The 24,976-nt window shown below is 39.7% G+C and overlaps 1 protein-coding gene across 5 annotated transcripts in view; it reads right to left on the bottom strand.

Annotated features, from left to right (window-relative positions):
* Positions 1–24,976, bottom strand: part of TSPAN5 (tetraspanin 5) — a 101,856-nt gene that overhangs the window by 7,065 nt on the left and 69,815 nt on the right. For all 5 annotated transcript variants that reach the window (XR_016281353.1, XR_016281354.1, XR_016281352.1 and 2 more), the window contains exons 2-7: positions 17,133–17,183; positions 3,661–3,807; positions 3,370–3,540; positions 2,201–2,326; positions 925–972; positions 699–815 (exon numbers count right to left, since the gene is read on the bottom strand). Coding sequence is in view for 1 of the 5 variants with exons in the window: in XM_089526094.1 (XP_089382220.1) it covers positions 699–815; positions 925–972; positions 2,201–2,326; positions 3,370–3,540; positions 3,661–3,807; positions 17,133–17,183 (660 nt within the window). In the remaining 4 variants the exon portion in view is untranslated. The remainder of the gene's footprint in view (positions 1–698; positions 816–924; positions 973–2,200; positions 2,327–3,369; positions 3,541–3,660; positions 3,808–17,132; positions 17,184–24,976) is intronic.

Below are 24,976 nucleotides of genomic sequence, written 5' to 3'. Positions count from 1 at the left end.
AAAGTAGCACCTTGTATTTTGTACAAAAACCATTACAATTATCATACATTTGCCATGCAAACCTACTGGATGAAAAACAAATTAAAACATAGCAAAATGTCTTTCGATAGGACATGTTGCCCACAATCTTGTTAATGACATATAAGTTTGGCATATACACGTATATATTGCTTTCTGGATGCAGCACAAGGTGCTGTCCTATAGCTGTTTGCTCAATGTCCCAAATTACTATCCTGCCACAGCTGTCAAACCCTAAGAAGGGATGCTGCTGCTTACCAATGGTGAGGAGACAAATGGAGAGGCAATTCTACTGATGTACATCAAAGGAGAAGGGATAAAAGAATAAACTCTGTCTGAAACCACACTCCATTTCCTCACCCCTCTAAGGCAATACAAGCCAATTTGTCAATGTCTGATCTGCCCCCTCTCACTCTCTCCTCTCCTCACTGGTAAGCAGCAGTGAGCTATGGGGGGTAGGAGGATTTTGGATGGGGCTAGGGGATAGCCCCATGTGCACCATCCAAAAGAGATATATGTGGAGGGTGAACATTGAATAGAGGAATAGAACATTATGCTCTGCCTGCTTTATACAGGATCTCAACCATTATTTTATATCATGGGTTTTATACACAGAGACCCACTTTTTCTCGTAGGATTTGTTTGCTATCTGCAACTTTTAAGAGACCAACATGGCCTACCTGCAACAATGCAATTCCAATGAATATGCCAGCCACTATAGTGAGATTGTCTTGAAGCCATTTCTCAAACTGAGGGACACAGCCTTTTGTATAAATAACAATCTGCTGGTCAACTTCCTGGAGGGAATGACAAAGATAAAAACCACTTAACATTCTCTTTGGCTTTCACTTCCTTTCCCCTCCTCTCCTGCGGAAGTTCCCCAAGGAGAAGCACTTGAAGACTTACAGGTTTCTGCCTGGCATCGTAGCCACACTGAGTATTAATGACATCTTCCTAGAAACAAAAACAAAAATATGTGCCAATAAATTCAACTTTTCGTTATGCCAGATTTCCACAGGATACAGAGCTATTATTTCTGATCAGAATGCTCCCCCAACTTCATCCCTATTAATCATCTTTCTCACTCCAGCTCGTCCCAGCTGCAATGCCTCTGGATTTATTCACTGGTTATGCCTCTGTACCCAGTCCCCTGCATGTACAGATCTTCAAGGTTAGGGTAGAACCTTAGCATATGCTAGACATCTACAGAGGGAATATCTGAAATATGCTACCATTCAATTAATGGGGACTAAGCTTTGGAAACCACTTTTTTGAACTATAGCTCCCAAAATTCAGCATGACCAATAAATAAAGTCAATTTATAGGCTCTGTATCTCATATAGAGACCAAAGCAGATCTCTTACAAAGTCTCTAAAAGTGGGTTGTTTTTTTCCTGACTTGCATCTGAAGCCATAATCCTAATACAGGTTGCATCTCTTATCAATTTTGGGATATTTGGATTTTTGAAGTATTTGCGAGGCTGCAGAGAGATATGATGCTGGCGAGAGACACAGATGGAGATGCAAGGATCTGTGAAATGGTGGGAAGCATGGATTTGTGCAAAGCACTATGCTTGGATTGCCACCATTTCACAGGCCTTGCATCTCTCTCCAGCCTCACAAATACAGTATGTACTATGTTACTTGTATTCCAAAAATAAAAAAATATTTCAAAATCTGGGGGGTAAATCCCAACTCTGAAACATTTCTGGTCCCAAGCATTTCAGATAAGGGATACTTAAGCTGTATAATCATGTCTTCTGGTGATAACATGTATCTCACAAGCAGCACAATACAAGCAGGTCAAGTTACCTAGTTGTGTAACACAGCCCCTCACTACATTCATTTCTTTGTCTCACTGTAAAAGTATTCATCTGCTAGAATTGAGGAATCTGATTTGAAAACCTCACGTCTTACTACAGATGCTTGCAAGTAGGCTCAGAGGCCCACAGGAGATACCTAGAAAAGGTTAAAGGTGCACTGAGAGACAGAGGATACTGAATAGGCAATAGTAAGTTTTTGTTTATGCTCTGAACATGCTGTAAGAAAGGGATACAATTTAAGAGTGCATGCAGACATGCAGACACAGAGCCCTTTTATAAGCAGTGGCCTCCACCTCTGTTGCAGATAGCAGCCTTTTCAGAAGGGAACAATAGCCTTGCCAGGCTTCATCACCAACTTACAGCAGGATCTTTAGTGCAGCAAGAAAAGGGCACCCCACAGCGCTCCCGACTGGCATTGGAATCCGTGCAGTTGAAATAGATGTTGAGGTTCCAGTCATCTGCTCCAAAGGCTCCACAGCATTGCCACTAGAGCAAGGGGGGGAACCACATCAAGAATGATTTCATGAGGATATTTCACTTTAACTCTTTCATTACAAAAAGAAAAAAAAGGACCACAACCTTCTTGTTTGCTTGTCTGTTGATATAAAGGACTATTATTTCTTAGTTCTTATAGCAAAGGTGTTGGTACTTTTTGGTAAAGGACTATTAGGTTTTGAAACATGGGCCAAAAGAGCCCAACAGATCTGAAAACTACTACTACAGATAAACATACACACAGAAGTTATCTGGGTGTTTGTCCTCACATACAATCAGTTTGAACCATTGAAAATTAAGATGTAAAAGAGACTTCTAAAGAAATGCCATATGTTGCAGTGCTCCAAATGGATTGGGCGATTTTTCTCACCCAATTTTCAGAGATACGTGGCAGCATAAGTTGTAATACACCAATCATACAGCAATCTGTCACATAAAACAACTAGCCAGAGAAAGTCAGCAATGGAAGAGCAAGGTATTTAATGCAATCCACCCATGATGACTTCGTATGCAGGCCAAAATCAATCCCTGCACTGCCTCTTCCACAAGCTTTAACACTAACACCACCACTTCTGGACCATTCAATAAACAATGAAAAACCAGCCTCTAACTGGCTCCAGAATCCATCTCATTTCATGGGATGCTTGTACTGAATGTTTATATATACTAGCTTAATTTTGACTTGCTTTCCTGACAATTTCCTGTTTCTAACACTCGCTTTGGATAGAACTTGTGAACACAAACATAATCAAAACCTTCCCATTTTTGTCCCCATTGAGAAAATGGGGATTATCATTGATTTACTTGAAATACGTATAGCCTGGAAAATAAATGGTTGCCATAAAACCTAGCAATAGACAAAAGTTTTCCTAATAAATGTAGTTAACAGCTACATTACAAAGACTGCAATTATAATTATGCTATAAATGTTTTTGTTGCTTTTAGAAATGAAAAGGTGAGAAAAAGAAATAAAAAATGAAGTAGGGAGGAGTTGCCTTCTACAGGAGTCTAAAACAAGCAGAATCATCACTTACATATTCTTGTGTAAAGTCAATGAGGTTTTGCAAATCAATGTCATCTCTGTATGCTCGGATATTGTTGTTGATAAAGAAATACAGCTGGTCTTTGATCCAGTCTTTGAAAACAAATGCCAGAACACCAGCTGTGAGTTCCAGGAAGAAGATAATTCCAAGGAATACAGAGAACTGTAAAGAAGGAGAATTTTTTTACATTGGAACACAACCCATAAAACCCAAATGCAGCACTTGACCTGGAGATGCCTCTTGAATAAAGAAATGGCTACAGCAACTGTGCAAGCTACTTACAAACTTGAGAAGGAAGGTGTTCTCCCGCAGAGCTCCAATGCATCCTGCAAACCCCAAAATGAACATCACTCCTCCAACCACAAGGAAAAGCCACACTGGATCAAAGCCTCCCAAGTCAGTGATGGAAGAGATGTTGGACAACACTCCCTGGATGCAGGGAGAGAAAAATGCAACACATAACAAACATATCCGGCTGTACCTCTGCTATTCCTTTTGACACTGAGCAAAAGCAAATCAGACATTCTGCATTTATGTCCAACAGAGATTGATGTGGTTTTGTTTAAAAGTGATGTTTCCTGACAGTTATTTGTCTGTTGGAAAAAAATACCACCATTCTAATGGAATCAGGCACGCGCAGCCATATAATTTTTGTGACTGAGACCAGGTAGAATGTTTGTAAAACTTGTAGTTTAATGGGCAAGCTTGTAGTTTAACAGGCAAACATATACACACCACCAGAAGCAGTATTCTCCCTTATTCTGAACTATACTGAACACAGCAGAATCAGGAGTGCCTGGAGCATACCTCTACATAAACTTTTTATTTAGAAGAGCCTAATAAGTTATGATGTACTTCCAGCCAGTGGCTGCTGGTGGCTTCCATTTCATTGGAACAGTGAATCCATTCTGGCTGTTAGTACAAATTTTCAAGGAGGTCACTGAGGTGTTGGATCTGTCTTGAAGATAGGCTGAAGATCATGGATTAATGGTGGATTTGGTCTTAGACTTACACTATTTTTCACAATTGGTGAAAGTTCTAGGACTTAATCCAATACTATGTTTGCAGTAGTACCAGATCTTCTCTCCCTCCCCCAGCATTCCCCAGCACTGACAACCTCCAGTTTGGAGATGTTCCGACCCTCTACAACAGGATACAAGGAGGAAGGTGCCACAGGAGGGACAGCAAACAATTGGATTCAGAAGCAAGTCATTAAGATTCTGGCCTTACTGCTTTAAGAGTATGGCCTTTAACACTGGCAACAACAAAAAAAAAATGGTGCAACAGATTAAAGTGTTTTTTGTGGGTTTTTCAGGCTATGTGGCCATGTTCCAGAAAAGTTTCTTTTTGACGTTTCGCCAGCATCTGTTGCTGGCGAAACGTCAAAAAGAAACTTTTCTGGAACATGGCCACATAGCCTGAAAAACCCACAAAAAACTATGTATGCCGGCCATGAAAGCCTTCGACTTTAGATTAAAGTGTCTTAAGAGACCATTAACTAACTATATCTGTCCCTTAATAGTGATGGACTCTTTTAGCATGATGTGGTATAACCTGACTCTTTTTTCCAGAAGCAAAAGCAATCTAATTAAACAACCTCCAGGGACTTGTATGGAGAACACAGCAAAAAAGTCACCACAAACCCCCCCCACACACACACACACACACACATCCATTCTACTGACATAAATAGAACTTGAGTAGTGCTTGTTATCCTGTCTCATCCAGCCTTCTTATTTTCACAAAAGGGGTGAGCAGATAAGTCAGGCACTCCTAGCATGTTAAAAAAAAACAACAACCTACAGATTTATAATTTGGGCTTTCAAAATAGAAGGCAGAACAAAAATAAGGCAAACTCTCAATGCTTTTTGGAAGAAGCCTGCAAGTGATCTCACTAAAAGGTTCAAAATGTTTTTGTCTAGTTATGCAAGGCTTACCTTACCTGGCTTTTTTATTTCACGTGTACATATTGTTAGCTTTGAATAAAACGTGCAGTACAATATGTTGAACTGCTCTTATTTGCTGTAGTATAGGGACCTATCCCTATTTTTTCCATGTTATTTCTGCCTCTGGTACCACATGTTCAGTACTTCTCAAATAGTGAGACGCGCCCCCCGGGGGGGGCGCGAGGCTCCATAAAGGGGGGCGCGAGGCTCCGTAAAGGGGGGGCTCGTTTGACCAATTTTATAGACAAATGATACTATTTACAGTCGTGCGGGGGGCGCAAAATGTTTTCTTCCTCCGGGGGGGGGGGGGCATGACAGAAAATAATTGAGAAGCACTGAGTTAAAGTAATGTCCAGGAACACATCTACTTCAATGACTGAGGTATATCTGTACAGCTGTTGTGCCTGACATTTATGTTTCTTATGGGATTTCAGTTTGAACCATCTTTACTGCGGGACATCTCTCACAGTATTGTCGTTTTCTTTTGAAAGCAATAGCAACTAGCAAGCTGTATGTGTATACACCCATGCTACACACCCACGGTATGAACAAAATATGATTACACACACAAACAATACAAATACAAATGTTCTTTTAGGTAAAGAATGCAACTTCTTTCCAAAATGTTATTTGCATTACATTGCATGCAGAACTACAATGTTTGCATTAAATTGTTTGGTGAGTGGGTGGAATACTCTACAGAGTTATGCATCTAACATCCTCTCTGTTCTGCTTCTCACACTGGCTTTGGCCCAGAGATCTATAATAGAGGAGTTTCCTGGCTGATCTCCAGCTCAACTGCCTGCCCTGTGCCTTTCCTTGCATAATGCACTGTAATCAAACAAAACTCCAGGAGAGCTCTTTCCCCTTCACATTGACACATCAGTCTCACTCAACATTTGATAACAGAGATTTTTTTGGTGTGTGTGTGGGGGGGGAGAGCTGAGAAGTGAACATGAAACAAAATAAATTCACTTAATGCTTTTTATTTACACTTCAGCCTTCTCCTTTCAAATCACTTTGATGTGGGGACATCTGACCACTGAGAGAGCTTATCACATATCTCACCTCAATTTAAGAAGCCACAACAAAAACCAAAGTCCTATACTAAAGGAAAGTGGAAAGAGCAACTGGGAACACAATGCATTAACCACTGTGGATCAACAAAGGGGAGAGGGATCAGGGAGGAGAGAGAAATATCCTAAGTGGGTTTGACAAAGGGAATAGGATTCAAACATTCCAGGTTAAAATCAAACTAGATCAAAAACCAACATTAACCAATTACCTCGACATCCCTGAAGTTAGAATTTAGTATCAAATAAATGCACTCATTGGGATCACTGCCTTTTCCTTATTCAGGTAATAAAAAAAGTCTCACAACATCCCATCAAGCAAGTCAAAAGGACTACCACCCATTTAAATAGTCACAGTCCATGTTATATGTTTATGGTTCACACCAACTCTCCTATCAGAGATAGTTAGGACTACACACCTTTTGTTTTATCTCTCTCAAGGAGAGAACAGGAGGTACAGTATATATGTCATACTTCCCTTGCTGTTGTTGTTAATTACCATCAAGTAAACTGATTTAAGTGGCCCTATGAATGAGAGCCACTTTGTTATCAACAGCCCTGCTGAATGCTTGCAAAGTCAGGGCCTATAGCTTGCTTTCTTGAGTCTTGTTAACTGCCATCAAGTCATCTTTGACTTCTGAAGAACCTATGAATGAGACCTGCAAGTCATCCTATCATCAACAGCCCTGCTCAGTTCTTGCAGACTCGGGGCCATGGCTTTCTTGAGTCTATCCATCCATAATCCCACCTTCCTTTTTTGCTACTGCATTCTACCTTTGTTGTTGGTTGCTGTTAACTGCCCTCGAGTTCAGCCCCAATTCATGGAGACCCTGTGGATGAGATATCACCAAGTCCCTTATCCTCCACTCTTCTGCTTAGGTCCTGTAAATTCAGTCCCATAACCTCCCTGATTGAGTCTATCCACCTGGCATGCAGTCTTCCTCTCTTTCTCTTGTCTTCCACCTTTCATAGCATTATTGTCTTTTCTAGTGAGTCATACGTTCTCATGATGTGGCCAAAGAATTACAGCCTCAGTTTTGTCAGCTTCCAGGAGAGTTCAGGTTTGGTTTGTTTAATAACCCATTTGTTTGTCTTTTTGGCTGTCCATGGTATCCTCAGCATTCTTCTCCAGCACCACATCTCAAATGAGTTAATGTTCTTATCTGCGTTTCCCATTGTCTCTGTACATGGTAATGGGGAATGTAATGGTTTGGACAATTCTAATTGCTCAGTTGTATATCTTTACACTTTACTATCTTGGATAGTTTTTTCATGGTTGTCCTTCCCGCCTCTAATCTGCTTCTGATTTCTTGATAATCTCCATTCTGATCAATGTTTGATCCAAGGTACGGAAAATCTTTATTTCAATTTCCTCACTATCTAAGGTGAATTTATGCAGATCCTCTGTGATCATTATGTTTGTTTTCTTTATGTTCAGCAGTAAGCCTGCCGTTCCACTTTGACCTTCCTTAGTAATTGTTCCAAGTCTATGATGTTTTCCGCTAATAGTATGGTATTAGCCAGGTTACTTAGACTGTTGATGCTCCTTTCACACTTCACTCCTCCTTCTGAGTCTAAACCTGCTGTTTGTCTGAGATTTTCTGCCTAGACGTTGAACAAGTAGGGTGATAGAATGCAACCTTACCTGACCCCTTTGCCAATTGGAAACCTTTCTGTTTCTCCATATTCTGTTCTAACAGTAGCCTGTTGTCCTAAGTACAGATTTCTCATGAAGATTTCTCAAATGTAGTAGCACTTCCATGTCTTTAAGAGGGTTCTATAGCTTTTTGTGATCTATGCAGTCAAAGTATTTGCTATAGTCTATAAAGTACATGCTGATTTTCTTCTGGAATTCCTTGGTGCACTCCATTAGCCATCACATGTTTGCAATGTGGTCCCTACTGCCCCTTCCTTTTCTGAACATTGCTTACACCTCTTGGATTTCTGTCTCCATATGTGGTTGGTGTCTATGCTGTCTTTTGTACATCCATTTTTGCAGATTAGGGTGTGTATTGGTTATCTCCACACTGTTGTCCACCGTTTTGTTTTTTCAGTTCTGTTGGCTTATTTTAGTTATCACTAGAGTTGATTCTGTCTAGTGATTGTATCAATTCTTTTGGAATATCATCTGGTCCTGGTGATTTATTCTTCCCAATATCTCTTACTGCAGCATCCACCTTGCTCTCTAGGATTTGGGGTTCATCTTGGTATGGTTCTTCGCTGCATGTGTTGTTGATTTCTTTTTTCTTTTCTATAGCTCTTCCATGCACTGCTTTCATAGTCTTTTTATTTCTATCTGATCTTATAGTATTTTCTTCTTCTGATCAGAGAGCATCCTTGTCCTTGGTTTGAACTTTTCTTTGAGTTCCAGGATCTTGAGGAAGAGGTCTCTCATTCTTCTTTTTTTGCTGTTGTCTTCTATTTTTCTGCATTGTTTATTATAATAATAATAATAATAATAATAATAATATGTTTTATTTATATACCGCTATTCCAAAGATCATAGCGGTGAACAGCAAGTAAGCTAATTAGCAAGTAAGCTAATTTGCCCCCAACAGTCTGGGTACTCATTTTAGCGACCTCGGAAGGATGCAAGCCTGAGTCGAGCTTGGGCCCTTTTGCTGGTCTTGAACTCGCAACCTTCTGGTTTCGAGTGAATGGCTGCAGTACAGGCATTTAACCACTGTTTTCTTTATCCTTGTGCACTAGTCATTGAAAAATTGCATTCATGATTCTGGTTTTGGTCGCATCTCCCTTTCCTTTTGCTTCTATTCTTTTCTTTACTGCTTGAAGTGTTTCCTGTGTTATCTATTGTTTCTTCTCTTTCTTTTTGTGTCTTTCTGCATTTTTCTTTGACTATGTCCTTCGCTTCTGACCATAGTTCATAGCTCCTCTGTAGCTCTTAGCAGAAATACCAACCACACTAACTGAATCCTGTCCTTGCCTGGACTAACTGAATTGAACTGACTGGAATCTTTATCTGATCTTAACTGAAAACACCTTGCCTGAATCTCCTCAGACACCCAAACTCCAGCTTTTATACACTCTAATTCCCCTGCATCTCCATCTACTGCTTCCAATTATATTGTCTATATGATTTTTGTATTGACCATCTGGTGATGTTCATGTGTATAGTTTCCTCTCTGGTTGTATGAAGAAAGTATTTGTAATGAATAAGCTGTTGGCCTCACTGCATTCTATCAGTTACTCTCCTGCTTCATTTCTTGTACCTAGTCTGAAATCGTCCTACTGTTTTTTATTCTTCTTTGCTACCAATTTTAGTATTCCTGTTACCTATAATTAGCTTGCAATCCTGTGTTGGTGTGTTGTCAATTTCCTCCTGGACTCCATAGAGTCTTCTTCCTCTGCAGTTCTCACATATATTTGGATTATCGTGATATTCACAGGTTTTCCCTGAAGCCTTTTGACGTGATTGAGGCCCCATACAGACAGGCCAAAATAAAGCTGCTTCGGGTCACTTTGGAAGTATGCTGTTTAAATGATGCATGGGTCCTAAGAGTCTGGAAGCCACACCAAAGCCACGATCCAATCCTAAGTACTGGAGTGCAGCTTTGGCGCAGCTTCCAGACTCTTAGGACGCATGCATCATTTAAACAGCATACTTCCAAAATGACCCGAAGCAGCTTTATTTTGGCCTGTCTGTATGGGGCCACTGTCTGATGTTGAATCGTACCCTTTGACTGCTTTAGCTACAATGCTTCAGACAATATTTGCATTGCTGAACAAGTATGCTGCTTGACTTGCCATCATTTGAGTTCTTCCATGCTCTTGACTGGCTTTATTCCACCTTACTCTCCTTCTGCCATAACAAGCATAATTGTTGTTTCTAGTGAGTCATGGCTTCTCATGATATGGCCAAAGTGTGACAGTCTCAGTTTAGTTATCTTGGGTTCTAGAGAGAGTTGAGGCTGGATTTGCTCTAAGACTCATTTATGTCTTTTTAGCAGTCCACAATATTTATAGAACTTCTTTCTAGCACCACCACCACCTTTCAAATGGGTTTTCTTCCTATCAGCTTTCTTCACTGTCCAGCTTTCACAATCATACATAGAAACTGGAAAGAAAATGGTATAAAAACCCTTTTAGTATTCAGTGATATATGTATAGTATGCTTCCCTACTAACCCCAAATCTTTGGTCTTATCCACCATGGCTCTTATGTTCTTAATTTTTCATGTACAGTCCATCATCATCTTTTGCTGGGCAGGGCAAGAAGATCAACTCTCTGCCTCTGTGTACCCTGTGTGAGAAACTCTGAGGAAACTCTTTAGGTTTTGGTGAACACTTTTACTGAGTCTGAAACTACAGTCGACCCTTCTTATACAGAGATTTTTTATACACGGATTCAAGCATCCACGGTTTGAAAATGTTCAAAAAAAGTATGAATTTCACATATTAAACCTTGATTTTCCATTTTTTATAAGGGACACCAGTTTGCTATGTCATTATATTTAATGGGACTTGAGCATCCATGGATTTTGTTATCCACGGGAGATCTTGGAACCAAGCCCCATCGTATAACAAGGGTTCACTGTAATGCACAAAGGTGCAAACATGAGATTACACATACCAGACAGAAGGGAAATAGGACACATTCTTGCTATTAAAGCATGCCCCTGAGCCTCTGAAGGGTCACAACCATGATGTTAAACCCTCTATTTTGGTGATCAGAAGTGATGGTTACCTTTAATGGTATTCAGCCAGTGAGTCTCACTATTTCAAGGTGGAAGACCTGCTCAAAATGTTTGACTGGGGGAGAGGGTGTCTGGGGGCTTGAATGATCAGTATAGTTCCCAAGGGCCACACTGCCCCCCCCCCCCAAGGTCTACACAATTCCCACCCCTAAAATGTATAGTAATATTGTGAATTATTTCAATAATGTGTCATTATGTGGTCTGTATGTTGTCTAAGGATGGCTCACAGTTTTGGGGCCTTTTCAGTTAGGGTAATAAAAGAAAGTATTGCTTCAATATAGATTCGGCATTTTTCTGATGGCTACCTCTACTTTTCTGCTCAAGCTATATATTTATAAGACTTTTAGAAAGCATTTGGGTTCAGAGAACAAGGAATATAAGAATATCAGTATAGGAACAGAAGATAACCACCACCTGCATTGTTTTGTGGACTCCCATATGCTTGTACTGCAACAGCATTCACCTCCAAAGCATTAACTGAGCTATCTATTCAATTTTCAATTATGCCACTTTTGAGTTGATGGAATGCACCAAAAAGAACTTACAACCAGGTAGTAGTTAAAAAAAACAACGAATGAATGTCATTAGGAAACAGTTCTTTCACACTGGACAAATATGGGTCCAGAAATTATGATTCCACTTTAACTGCCATGGCTGCATCCTATGGAATCCTGGGGTGTGCAGTTTGGTGAGGCCCTAGCTGAGAATTTTAAATACCTCTTCCTAAACTGCAAATCCCAGGACTCCATAGAGCAGTACAAATAGGTGGCTATTTGTGATGAACTTCCTTTTTTCAATCTCTCTCTCTTTTGGTGCTGCAGGCACCACAGTTCTCACATCAGGGTAACAATCTTTTCTACCCACCAACTTTACTGCAACTGAATGAAATTTCAGAAGCAGCCTGTAGCCAAAAAAGAAAAGAAAAAGGGTGGGTGGGTGGGGGGTGGGGGACAGCAACAAAGACCAAAATGTTGGTGGTCTTCAGAAGAAAGCCCAAAATATAGTCCTTGTAATGGAGGTTTTCTTTCTGCTGAATAGAAGGTGGAATTTCCCACGCATCTGTATGACCAGTGAACCCTGACTAATAAATATATGCAGAGCCTGAAAAGAAACACAACTACTATGACATGTTGGTCTTTAATAAGCAGAAGGATTTCCCCCTCTTTCTTCTTTGATAGCCACAGTGAAACATTTCAGCCTGTTCCTGAACAACAGGGAGACAGGTCAACAGTAATTATTGAAAGGCCCATATTCACTGCTTTTTTCAGCATCTCTTTGCATATTCCCCTTTCAAAGGTGATACATTTTGTCTGAATAGCCAAAACAGGCATGTCACCAGTTAGAGGTACTCAATGTTTATTTATTTCTTACAAGTGCTCAAAAGCAATTTTCACAGTTTGCCATCTAGAACCAGGCATTAATCATTTCAAAAAGAAGCCATCACAAGACAGCAAAACTAGAAACCCAGATACAACACATCAAAAAAATTAACATGCGTGTGAAAGCATATTTCACAGCAAATAATAATAATAATAACAACAACAACAACAACAACAACAACAATAATATTTGAGTCAATTCTGGCAGGCCACTATAGTTCTGGTTCCCAACTGTGGGTGCCCAATCTTGCTAGACTACAACTTCCAGAATCCCTAGGCCATTAGCTACACTGGGTAGGACATCAGGGAGCTGGTCCAACAAAATCTGAAGACCTAAGTTTGGGAAATAAAAGACATCATTACAATAAAGGCCCCCTCCCCTCACTTGATCATTGTGAAGTCATGAGTGAAGTCTGGAAAGGATTTCGGTCAAGTCCTTCAAACTTTGGTCCATGAGTAAGAAAGTAGTCCTTCAAGTACCTGAGGTGGAAATTGGTATGGTGGGGCAGTCTGTAATGGCCCGTAATAGCTTACTTTAGGTTGTTGCCAGCACTCTTCAATTTACACTAAAACTGGAATAAAAAAAAGGACTTGGCATGACTCCTACTTGTAAACAGATCTCTTTGTGGAAAGGGTTCCAGTTTCCCAATTGACATGGAGACCTTCTGAGGGCAGATATGCTATAACTCATCAAAAAAACATCTTCTCTGCAGCAGGTTCCATAAACAGAAGAGACACATCTGGAAGGAAAAGCTGCAGAACTGGTCAGGTGTAATGCAATGTATACAACGCCCATTGTACAACTAAGAGAGAAAGTTGGATATGTCTACACCAATTAGAGCCAAGTGCCTCACTACCAGCACAGATAAATACCAATTTTTAGCTGATAGTTTGAGAAACTGCACATCTAGTAAAGGAGGCTTTTTAAAAAAATGTTTTGACAGTGGTGTCTTACCAGAGATAAATACGTGGCAGTCTAATTGATCCAACCTCACTACAAGCTGGAACAAAATTAGTAAGCAGAGGATTATGCCAAAGCAGAGTACGCTCTGGCAGCAATTTTATGCAACCTTAAGGTAGAGATTTCTTTAGTAAATATTAAGTCTTCATTAGCTGGAAGCTGCATATTACTGATTATTTTCACACAACGAAGGAAAGAAGAGGGGAGGAGGAGTGTGGAAAGATTTCTTCCTGGAGCTCAGAGGAAAGGCTAAAAGAAAAAAGTAACGTAAATGACTGGATAAAGAGACTCACTTGGCTCATTGTGCTTTCTGAGTTCTTCACCTCCATCTTTCTCACCAGCTTCCTTTCAGGTTCACAATTTAGGGTGCTAATTTTGAGTTTCTTTTTAGGCCCAACTGACTGGTTGTCAAACCTGCTTTTAGTTCCCTAATGAGCAAGCTCTACTGCTTTCCCTAATGGCTGCAAGGAAAATCTCATTTTAAAAAAAAACACCAGTCACTCTTTTTGCATGATTTCACATCATCATAAATTAACTGTACCTGAAGACAAGCCACTGGTTTGGGATAATCTGCAATGGAATGCAATTGAATTGAGTAAATCATTTTATGAGAAGGGACCTGGATGGGAAACTGATTTATTTTTACCTTTTGCAAAATTTAAATAAATGCTAGTAAAGATTTATTCACAGTTTGCATACAAAGATACACAATCTTTCTGCAGGTTTCTTTAGTATAGACATGTGTATACTGTAGTTTATAACTGAATTCAGTCCAGCAGAACACAGTTCTGGGCTGCTTTTTTAAAACCTGAATATCCCATGTTGGTGTTTATAACATGCAACTTAATACTCAAATCAAATAAATGTAAAGAGAAATTTAAATAGAAAGAAGGGGGAAACCCAAAGAAGTACTGTATATACTCATGTATAAGTCTAGAAATTTTAGTTAAAAAAGGACCCCAAAAAACTTGAGTCAGCTTATCTATGGGTCAATGTAAGTACAGTACTTTAACTCTTTGTTTTAGAAAGAACTGTCTCCTGTTGAAAAGCAAGAGTGTAATCTGTCCTGGAAGCACTGACCCCCCCCCCCCCAACAAAACAAAAAACAACACCACATACACACTCTCATCCATTCAGCCTTTAGTGTTAGCACGAAAAGTTATGCCTGCTGGAATTTTGTGAATTCTTTAGTATCATTTTCCTTTGTTTCATCCTTTACATCCCTTGTTACGTGCCCCTAAGTTTTACCCTCGACCTATCAAAAACCATAATTTTAGCCACAAAACCTCATCTTGACTTATACATGAGGTCGACTTATCCAGTATATATGGTAATATAAAAATTTGGCAGTAGTTGAGAGATGAATAGATTAAGCGTTAGTATTTCTAGGCTTGGGAAATTGGAAGTCAATATAGTTTGTGTAAGTTTTGTTAAGCAGAGTTGTGTTTTGGGGAGTTTAGGTGGTTTTTTTTTTTTTTTTTAGTTATGTGGAAGGGGGAAATTTAGGGGATAGGGAATTTAGTTGTTAATGTAGTTTAGTTTTAGAATAAGTATAGTTTAGGATGGTATGTTGTGTTATTTGTGTAATGTGTTATGTGTGCTACAGAGATGGTTTTTTTCAGGGGATGTATGCTTTATGTCTTAAAAGCTAATAAAATTATTATGAGAAAACTAACTTTGACTTTCTAGAAAGAGAAGGAAAAACATGCTTTCTTGCTAATAAAATTGGGTTGTCATCACAACCACAACTGATAGAAACCATATATAGATCCATTTCAACTTTTGTTTCTGCCAAAACATTTGTTGCAATTTGGACTTGGATGCAGATTAAAAGTACTTTTATTTTATTTTATTCATTTATATCCTGACTTTTTCTTAATAATGGGACTCAAGGAAGGTTATATCATTAAAAACTATGTAGATTTAAAACTATACAAAAGTATAAACAGAAGTATAAATATAGAAGTTATTTAAAAGACAATTGAATAATTTGTGAAGTTAAAGCCATTAAAATTCATTAAAAGACTATATACAAACCACAAAAATAGCACAGCACACTATTACAATTCCATCCCTGTCAGTTTCTAAAAGCCAGATGGAGTAAAAATGTTTCACTCGCGAGGAGAAGCTGAGTAAAGAGGGAGTTATCCTAGAATCCCTAGTAGCAAAATAAACAAATCAACAAAACCACAACACCTCTACATTTAAACACCTAAATGACAGGATAGGAAAATGGCAAGAAGCTGTAAGCTTATTTCAGTGTTGAAGAACTTCTGACAGCTTTTTTGGAAAGCTGCTTCAACATATGAGAATTGAATATGGATACTTGTGAATGTATATTTTTCACAGCAGCCGGTAAAATGCCATTCAGTAGTCCTTAGGCTGCAACTTTACTTATTTAACAGTTACACTTTTCTTTGATCTTTTCTTCCATGAGCTCAAGATAATGTACAGGGCTCTTCTTGTCCTCACTTTATCCTGACAATAATGAAATAGGCTTGGCTGAGAGATAGAGAGTGGTCTGAGATCACCAAGTGAGTTTCATTCATAGCTCAATGGGGACTACAACATTATTTCCCAAGTTCCAATCCAGCACCCCTAGTTATTACTAAACCACACTGGCTTTCCAGTTTGATCACTACACAGTTTGACATATTATACATTTAATGATCCACAGGTCAAGCCTTTAGTAGGATCAAGTTTTCAGTGGCTCTTCATAATCATAATTCAGAACTAGAAAGATCCTATTTACCGCTCCCAAATATAAAGTATGGAATGGCAATCATTACTTTAAACTTGGGACAACCTTTTCTGATCACCACTATTTCATCATTTCTGTACATCTATTAGCATAATTCATCAAAATACATTTGCAAATAGGAAAGAACAGCTTTATTTTCCCTTGCAGACTGTACAAATACAGCTAAAAACACACATATCCAGAGCTTCTAAAAGTTGTGAAGTCGAGGGCTTTCACGGCCGGCATCCATAGTTTTTTGTGGGTTTTTCTGGCTATGTGGCCATGTTCTAGCAGAGTTTCTTCCTGATGTTTTGCCAGCATCTGTGGCTGGCATCTTCAGAGAATGTTTGCCTGGAAAGGACTTGGCTATATATATTGTGTGACCTAAAAGTTACTCTTTTTTTTACTACAGTTCCCAAAATTGTAGTTGACTAAAAGAGCTATAATTCCCCCCCCCCCCCAAAAAAAAAAAATTCTAGCTCTGCATAGAATCACTAATACAGGCCTGCTACTCTCAGCTAACTGCACCCAAGTAGCTTTTACATAGTTTTAACCATGCACAGCCAATCAACTGTTTTTAAATAATCTATGTTCATCCCACAATAGATACGGTGTACCTCTGCAGACTAAAGCAAAATGGGAAGTATGTGGCCCTGCAGATGTTGCTGAATTACAACACACATCGGTCCTAGCAGGCAAGGTTAATGGTCAGGAATGGACTAACAGATCGTTTCTTGACAAACAGAAGGCTGCATGCTTCCCCTCTGCTGGTCAAATTTGACTAGCAGAGGGGAAACATGTGGCCTTCTGTTTATGTCCTGCAACTACTTTTTGTGGCATTACTTTGCAAGACAGTAATACTGCTTTTTAAGCAAGGCAAAATTGGGGGTAAGGAAGGATATAAATGTAATTAATACAATAATTTTCTAAATTCGACTTACTTTTTCATTCCATGCCCACAGTCCAATTCCAAGAAATGCTATGCCCAGGAACTGAAAGAAGGAAGGGGGTGGGGGGAGAAACAGAGGTAAGAAAAAAAACAGACCAATATGACTATTTTACATTCTACTGTATTTTGAGCTGATTAGTTAGCCACATATGAGCATAATAGCAAAGCAATAAAGGAAGGCTGCATGAACTGTACATCTCTCCAAGGCTTCAGATCTGAGGAGCAATGTTTACTCAAACCAGATATATGGGAAAAAAACCCGACTGAGTCCAAATGTGGATTATAAAGTTGACCCTCCATATCTATAGATTTGTGTGTTGGCAGCATTCCTGGACAGGCTCCTAAATGTGATTCTACAGCAAAAAAAAAAAAAAAAAAAAAAACAACTACAAAAATGCTAGGTGTTGGAAATGCCTGGAGTATTTGACAGATTTGGGCCTGAAACAGACGGGAGGCAGCTTCCAGCTGCTCCAGGAGCATGGCGTTTAGATGAAGTACACTCCTGGAGCTCCTGGAAGCCACCCCAGGGCCACCTAGGGTGGCCCAAAACCAGCCACAAAAGGAGTGGCTCTTTTCTGCTCCTTGCCACGATCCATTTCAGATTATGGCAGGAGGCGCCCTCAGGGGCCCAGGCTGGGAGTAGCTTCGGGCTGCTCTTCACCCCTTGGTCCAAAATCTTATTTTAGTCTTTATTTGGGTCCCCTTAAATAACACAGCAATGTTGGTGGCTTTTTTTAGGTACAGAATGACGGACAGACAGATGAAGACTATAGCTCTCAGTCTAGACCAGTGCTAGTCAAAGTGGTGACTCCTGCATCAGTGACAGTCCCTAAACCACTGGATGCAGGTTCCTAGAGAGTTTCGAGGAAAGAAAGAAACAATTGTACCCAATAGGAACCAATATAGTTCTGGTCCTGATGCGCTGGGACAGGGGAGAATTGCTGGTCCCCAATAACAGACAGCCTGAGAACACAGGTGTAAACATAAGATGTTGTGAAGCTTTAAGAAATATGTTCTTAATGCATTTTAGACCAACTTTTGGACAAACCTTTAGAGACTTACAACACAAGCAACTACAAGTCAACTGAGAAGCCAGTCTCTTTTAATTGTGTCTTAAACGGTAGTAATCCAGGATCAATTGAAGAAGAAATGGGGAACTGGTGGTTCTCCAGATGCTGCTGGACTGCAACATCCCTCATTGCTCATTGTTGATAGCGATGGGAAGCTTTAATACATGGCTAGCTGCATTTGGCTAGCTAGTATTGAAAAATAAACAAATTCTGGATGCTGGACTGCTTGGAACCTATATATGAATCAGCTTAAATTTAACTCTGCCAAGTTAAGCCAATGTTCTACATATAGTCCACAGGTCATGTTTAATCTCCTAACTGTTGTACAGAAATAAGGTAGCATTACTGGGACATATTAAGAAAATCCTTTGGAAATTTAAGCTTTGGGAACCAACAAATTAAGCTCACATTGGTAAGATATTCAGGACACCCAGGGAGTGTTGGAATTCAAAAGCTGTGGTTGAGAACACACATCTGCCCTAGTCCCATTCACAGTGGAAAGCTCTGCAATTTACTTAATAATGCAAAGTGTTTTTTGATCACTGAAAGCTACATCTCTAAAAGTGAAGATATAATTTACTCACACAGTCTTTTCAACCTGCAGCCCCATTTGCATTAGTAGAAATTTATATTGGCTTCTATGCTCCTAACATCAGAACTTCAAATAGTCTCAGTCATCCAATATTATGACAATTTGTTTTGCTGAAAACTTTCAATTTTTCTCCTTTCAAAGATATTTTCCAATGCCATTTCTATGTATTTACTGAGTTAGTAAAAGTAATGTCTCATTAGAACAAATGCTTTTATAATCATCCTGCTTCTTCAATAAGAATTTAGCCCGAAGTTCATATGCCAAATGTTAGTGGACAGCTTGCACACACCCACACATAACAAACATCAAAAGTGCTCTCTTCCATGTAGCTCTCCTCTAACAAGTTAGCCCAGGTAGGATGTTGAATGGTCGCCAAATCACAGGGTTATGAACTTTTCCAGGAGCCTTGCCAAAGGCTCATGTTTCGGTACTGCACTTAAGCTATGTCTTCAAACTCTGAGGTAATGTTTAGTATATATTTCTCTTCATTACTATATCCATTAACAAACTATATTTACACAAATCCAAGCCGAGTACACTGTTTCAGAGATCAGCAGTGGCCAAAAGGGTATGAAAAGGAATATAGATATGGATTTTCCACTACTGTGAATATAGAAGTAAATTTTTATTTTTTAAAAAGTGAGCAGCTGACATACATTTCTAAGCCAACACATATTCATAATTTCACTCTCCACTGCAGAAAAAGCAAAACAGAAGCAACAATGTAGTGGAAACACTCACATACATTCCTACTCTGTGTCTTTTTTTCTTGTGCTAACACTAGTAGAGATTATTATCCATAAATTGCTTTCTCCCCTCAGAACTGGGCTTCATGGTATCTTACAAAATTACAACAAATAAAATCTATATTTTATAGATAGAATATTTTTATCTATAATATTCAAAATATGAGTATTAAAATGTAATAAAATTATTGTTTTCTCATTTTAATTTTACAACTGTAACAGTAATCAAAACAGTGGCTCAAGTAGTTAAGATGCTGACTCTGTTGGATGTAAGATCAGCAGGTTGGCAGTTCGAGGCCCAAGTGCTGCAAGATGGAGTGTCCCATCACTAGTCCCAGCTTTTGCCAACCTAGCAGTTTGAAAGTATGCAAATGCAAGTAGATAAATAGGTACCACTTCTCAGTGGGAAGGTGACAGCGTTCACTGAAGTCATGCTGGCCACATGGCCACCAGAACAGTCCTCAGACAATGCTGGCTTTCCAGCTTAAAAATGGAGATGAGCATCGCCCCTATAGTCGGTTACGACTAGACATTCATGTCAAGGGACTACCTTTACCTTTAATAGTAATCATATTATTGTCTTATAAATTACTTCACAACAGTCTTTGAACTGAATGGTCTTCTGATCTGAGAAATTATCACACCAAAATTTCATGAGTTGACAGTGGGCACTGCTCTGATGTTACAACCACATCATATAAATGGATTCCATATTTCCATAAAGTTAACTTTTGCTTATTCCTCCATTGATAATTAAACCAAGAATGTACTTAAATTACTGGCCATCACCTATAATATTTTAAAACATCCATTTAATTTTCTTGTTCTAAGGAATTAAAATGGCACACCATACTATTACAAATACTTTCTTAAAAACAGTAAGCAAAGGGATCTTATCGTACCTTTGAGATTAACTAGAGAAAGATGCATATGATGAAGTAGACATAAGTCTATGAAAGTTTATATTACCAACTTCTTTCTTTCAATTAAGTTACAAGATCCCTTTCCATACTGATCCAGACTAACACAGCTATGTCTTTGAATTAAAAACAGAGAAGTGCCTACTAATGAAAGGATAACAAGCAAGGACCAGGAGCCATATACATGCTTCTAAAGGTGGCTTAGTAGTTAAAGCACTAATTCTGAGGATCGGAAGGTTGGAAGTTTGAGGTCCGAGTGCCACATGATGGGGTAAGTTCCTATTACTAGTCCCAGCTTCTGCCAACCTAGCAGTTCGAAAGCATGCAAATGCAAGTAGATAAATAGGTATCACTTTGGTGGGATAGTAACAGCATTTGGTGCAGTCATGCTGTCCACATGACCACCGGAGTCATCTGGCTCTTCGACTTACTAATGAAGATGAGCACCTCTCCCTACAGTCGGTTACTACTAGACATTCATGTCAAGGGACTACCTTTACCTTAAGGATGGCAGGACTGTTAGATAAGCTTCCTGAAAATATCTCAGAGGCCAGGCAGGCTCACATGAGAGAATACAATCTTTCAGACAGATTGCCATGTAAGACTTTATAGTCATAGCCAGTACTTTGAACTTTGCTTGGAAACAATCTGGTAGCCAGTGGAACAGGAATAATGTAATCAACCCCAACCAATAGTTTTGCTACAAGTCTTTGGACCAACTGAACCTTCTGGACATTTTCAAAGCCTGCCCCACATACAGTACATTAACTAAGGCATGTATCTTCATGATAAGATCAGACATCTCCAGGAACAGGTGCAACTGGTACTCAAACTTTAACTATCTAAATGTACTCACAACCACTCCAGAAACCTGTGTATCAAGAGGTTATACTTCCTCTATCAAGTCCATTCATCAAGCTCAACTAAGCCTAATTCATTTTATTCCAAGTGCATCTGAGGAAGTACACTGAAGTCTACAAAAGCTCATGCTACCAATTTCTTTCTTTCAGTTAGTCTCAAAGGTGCTACAAGATCTCTCCACATATTGATTCTACAGACTAACATGCCTATATCTTTGAATTCTATCATTTGTATGGTGTGACTGAGGGCTGGTTATGTCAACAAAGGTGGTGCAACTGTCATTTTTAGTCATGCTGCAGCCATACTCTGTTGTATTGAAGCACAGGCCACTCCCTCTACACATTTGACATTTTTCTCCAACTTATTTTATGAGCGAGGAAGGCCAAGGATTTTGCACATATGTAGTGACTCTCACTACTCCAAGAATCCTGTCCACATCCTTGGGTAGTAACAATTGAAAATGATCCACTGATCACTGCAGAAGCAGAGACCAAAGTTACATCCATGATAGTTCTACAAACTAAAACACCCAAGCTAGAACAGATGTAAGTGCCTTTATCTGCAGACAGTTGTGTAATTTTTTTCAGGCTGTTGTCTATTGTATTAATCTGAGGCCTGATTCTAGCCAAGGCTGGAACAAGGCTGCAGTGTGAAAGAATATAATGATTAATAAATGCAGACAATGGATTACAGAAGGGAATAACTATTATACTCCATCTGCCATAGGTACTCCTAGGCCATGATGGAACAACCTGTACTGAGACCCCACTTTTCTCAGATGTACCCTGTCATGAGCAGGAGAGCATTGCTATGATTACTTTTGCTTTTTTTCAAGCAGAACAATCACAGTAAAACATCCACACTTTTCCTGCAGCTTGGAGGGCTGAAGGGTGGGGAAGAGAAAGGAGAAAGAACAGAACAATGAAAGAAAACAAGTATTTAGCTCAGAAATCATCTTATCTCTAGAATGCTTTCATTGAGAGAGATGAGTTCAGCTGAATTTTCAGATGCTGTTATTTGTTTAATGAGTAATGATTGTTGCATAATGTCTATGAACAAATTAAACACTTTTGCAAATTTCTCCCCTGGGTGGAGCAATAAAATCTGAACTAGGCCACAGTCCAGATTCTAAACCATGGATTTGGCTTCTAAAACAGGTAAACCATAAAAGAAAACAATGACACTCAATGAATTTACTAAGAAGACGGCCAGATTCATATATTCTAATCCTGATGAGACAAGGAATCAAACCCAAGACATTTAATAATCCCTGATTTTCATGCATCCAACACACAAAACAGATGAGAATCATGACTCATTATCCTTCCAGATGAAACAAATTCTGCTAGGAAAGGGAATTCATCCTCAACAAGCTTTTGCAAGACCAGATCTGCATCCTAAAACCCACTTAAATTGAGGTTAAGCCCCATTAAGTCCAAAAGAGAATGATTTTGAAAGAAGATTACAACTCTGTTGCCTAATTTACTGATGCATTACTCATCCCTGTTTACAACTATCCAGTTTAAAATGGGTAATACAGTGGGACCTTAGTATCTCCAGGGGATCCATTCTGGGCCCCCTGCGGACAGCAAAATCCATGGATGCTCAGGTCTTGATGTCCCCAATGGTGGGGCTTGCACATGGCCATGCCATTATCAGGTACAGCCACACCAACGTTAGGGACAACAAGACTTCAAGGAAGCCTCTGCTGTCCTCAGTGACAGCCTGTGCACACAGCTGCACCACCATTGGGGACAACAGGGCTTCAGGTAAGCCCCCATCCTGTTTTCTCTAATGGCAGCATGGACGCATCTGCAATAGCAGATGGAATGGAGCAAACTAACAAGCCAATATGTTAGCCATTAAAAGCAAGACTCTCTGTAGATATATTGACCAAGGTGGAGGTGTGCAATCTGGTGTCTACCGGATGTTTTGGATTACAACATGTAAGCTTAAGTTAGCATCAGTAATAGCCAAAGATTGGTGTTCAAAGCATCTAGAGCACATCAGGCTGCTTACTCCCACACAAAGAAATAGTGAATACATGGAACACTTAACCAGATATCTGATATTTGACCTGATCATATAATTATTTGTGCTGAAAAAGAACAATAGAAACATGCAATTTCCAGTCAAATAATAATAATAATAATAATAATAATAAAATTTTATTTTTATACCGCTTTTCCACGATGATCAAAGCGGTGTACAGAAAATATTAGCATAGACTGAAGTCAGCTGTTATGAATGATAGATGAAAATGTTAACTTTCTGAGTCAAGTTATTAAAATCCTATAAAGCCTCAGCTTTTCAAATACAGTACAAGGATATGATGCAAGCTAGATGAGGGAAGGACAGGTTACTCACCTGTAACGGTATTTCTTCGAGTGGTCATCTGCGAATTCATACAAATGGGTTTTACTGCGCCTGCGCAGTGCTGTTCGGAAACTTCTAGAATCACTGGGCAAAGTACACTTTGCAACACTTAGAAACTTTTTGGCGGTAACCCCGCCCCCCTCCTATAAAGCCCCGGTTCCCGCTCTTTTCCCCAGTTCCAAATTTTTCCGCCAAGTAGGCGATGTAAGACAAAGCCAATGTGAGCAGGACACCGAGGGGAGGATGGGCGGGATTTGTATGAATTCGCAGATGACCACTCGAAGAAATACCGTTACAGGTGAGTAACCTGTCCTTCTTCTTCGTGGTCTCTGCGAATCATACAAATGGGTTTAGACTGACAAGCTTAGGTACAAGGAGGAGGGAGTGTCCTGAGACCAGAGCATAAGGTAAACCAAAGGTGAATTTATTGCAACAATAAAAAACTTTTGAACCAAAAAACAGGAGTCAGTCTTTATCAGTGTATAAACCTCAATAAGCAATAATATTGCAAGACCTGAGGAGAAGATATAAGGTCATGTACGACCTAACCAAATCATCATGTACAAACAGGCAACATATTACAGAACCTGACAGGGAACGCAAGGTCATGCGAGACCAATCCCAACACATACAACAGGATGGAAAAAGTGTATTAATTATATCACACTATAACCAACCACCTCAGAAAGACAATCAATGCAACTCTGAGACCAGCACAGCCCTCCCAAAGGCTGCATCCCTTTTGGCCCTGGTGTCCAACCTATAATGCTTTATAAACGTCAATGGCTGGGACCAGACAGCAGCCTTGCAAATCTCCCCCAAGGGGATGCCCGCAAGGAAGGCAGAAGACGCCGCAACCGCCCTAGTCGCATGCGAGCGTATTCTGGTAGGTGCCGGTCTGCCTGACAGTTCATAACAGAGATGGATGGTGTTTGCCACCCATTTGGACAGTCTCTGGGCTGACACCGGTAGCCCCTTCCTCGGTTCCGAGTAACAATGAAAGAGTCTTTCGGAACAGCTCGAAACCGAAGTTCTGTCTAGATAGAACGCCAAAGCCCTGCGAACGTCTAACATATGTAAGCTACGTTCCTCAGCAGTGGATGGGTTTGGGGCTAGGGAAGGCAAAACAATGTCCTGACACATATGAAAAAATGACACTACCTTAGGTAGGAAGGTAATGTCGGTCCGAAGAACCACCTTGTCCTTATGGAACCGAAGGAAGGGCTCATCCCTCCGTAAGGCACAAAGCTCACCTGCCCGGCGGGCAGAAG

This window comes from Sceloporus occidentalis, unplaced genomic scaffold (genome assembly GCF_023333645.1).
Source record: "Sceloporus occidentalis isolate IW3139 unplaced genomic scaffold, rSceOcc1.0.p SCAF_5, whole genome shotgun sequence".
NCBI lineage: Eukaryota > Metazoa > Chordata > Lepidosauria > Squamata > Phrynosomatidae > Sceloporus > Sceloporus occidentalis.
The sequence above is the reverse complement of the archived record's forward strand: the minus strand, read 5'-3'. Positions and strand labels throughout refer to the sequence as shown.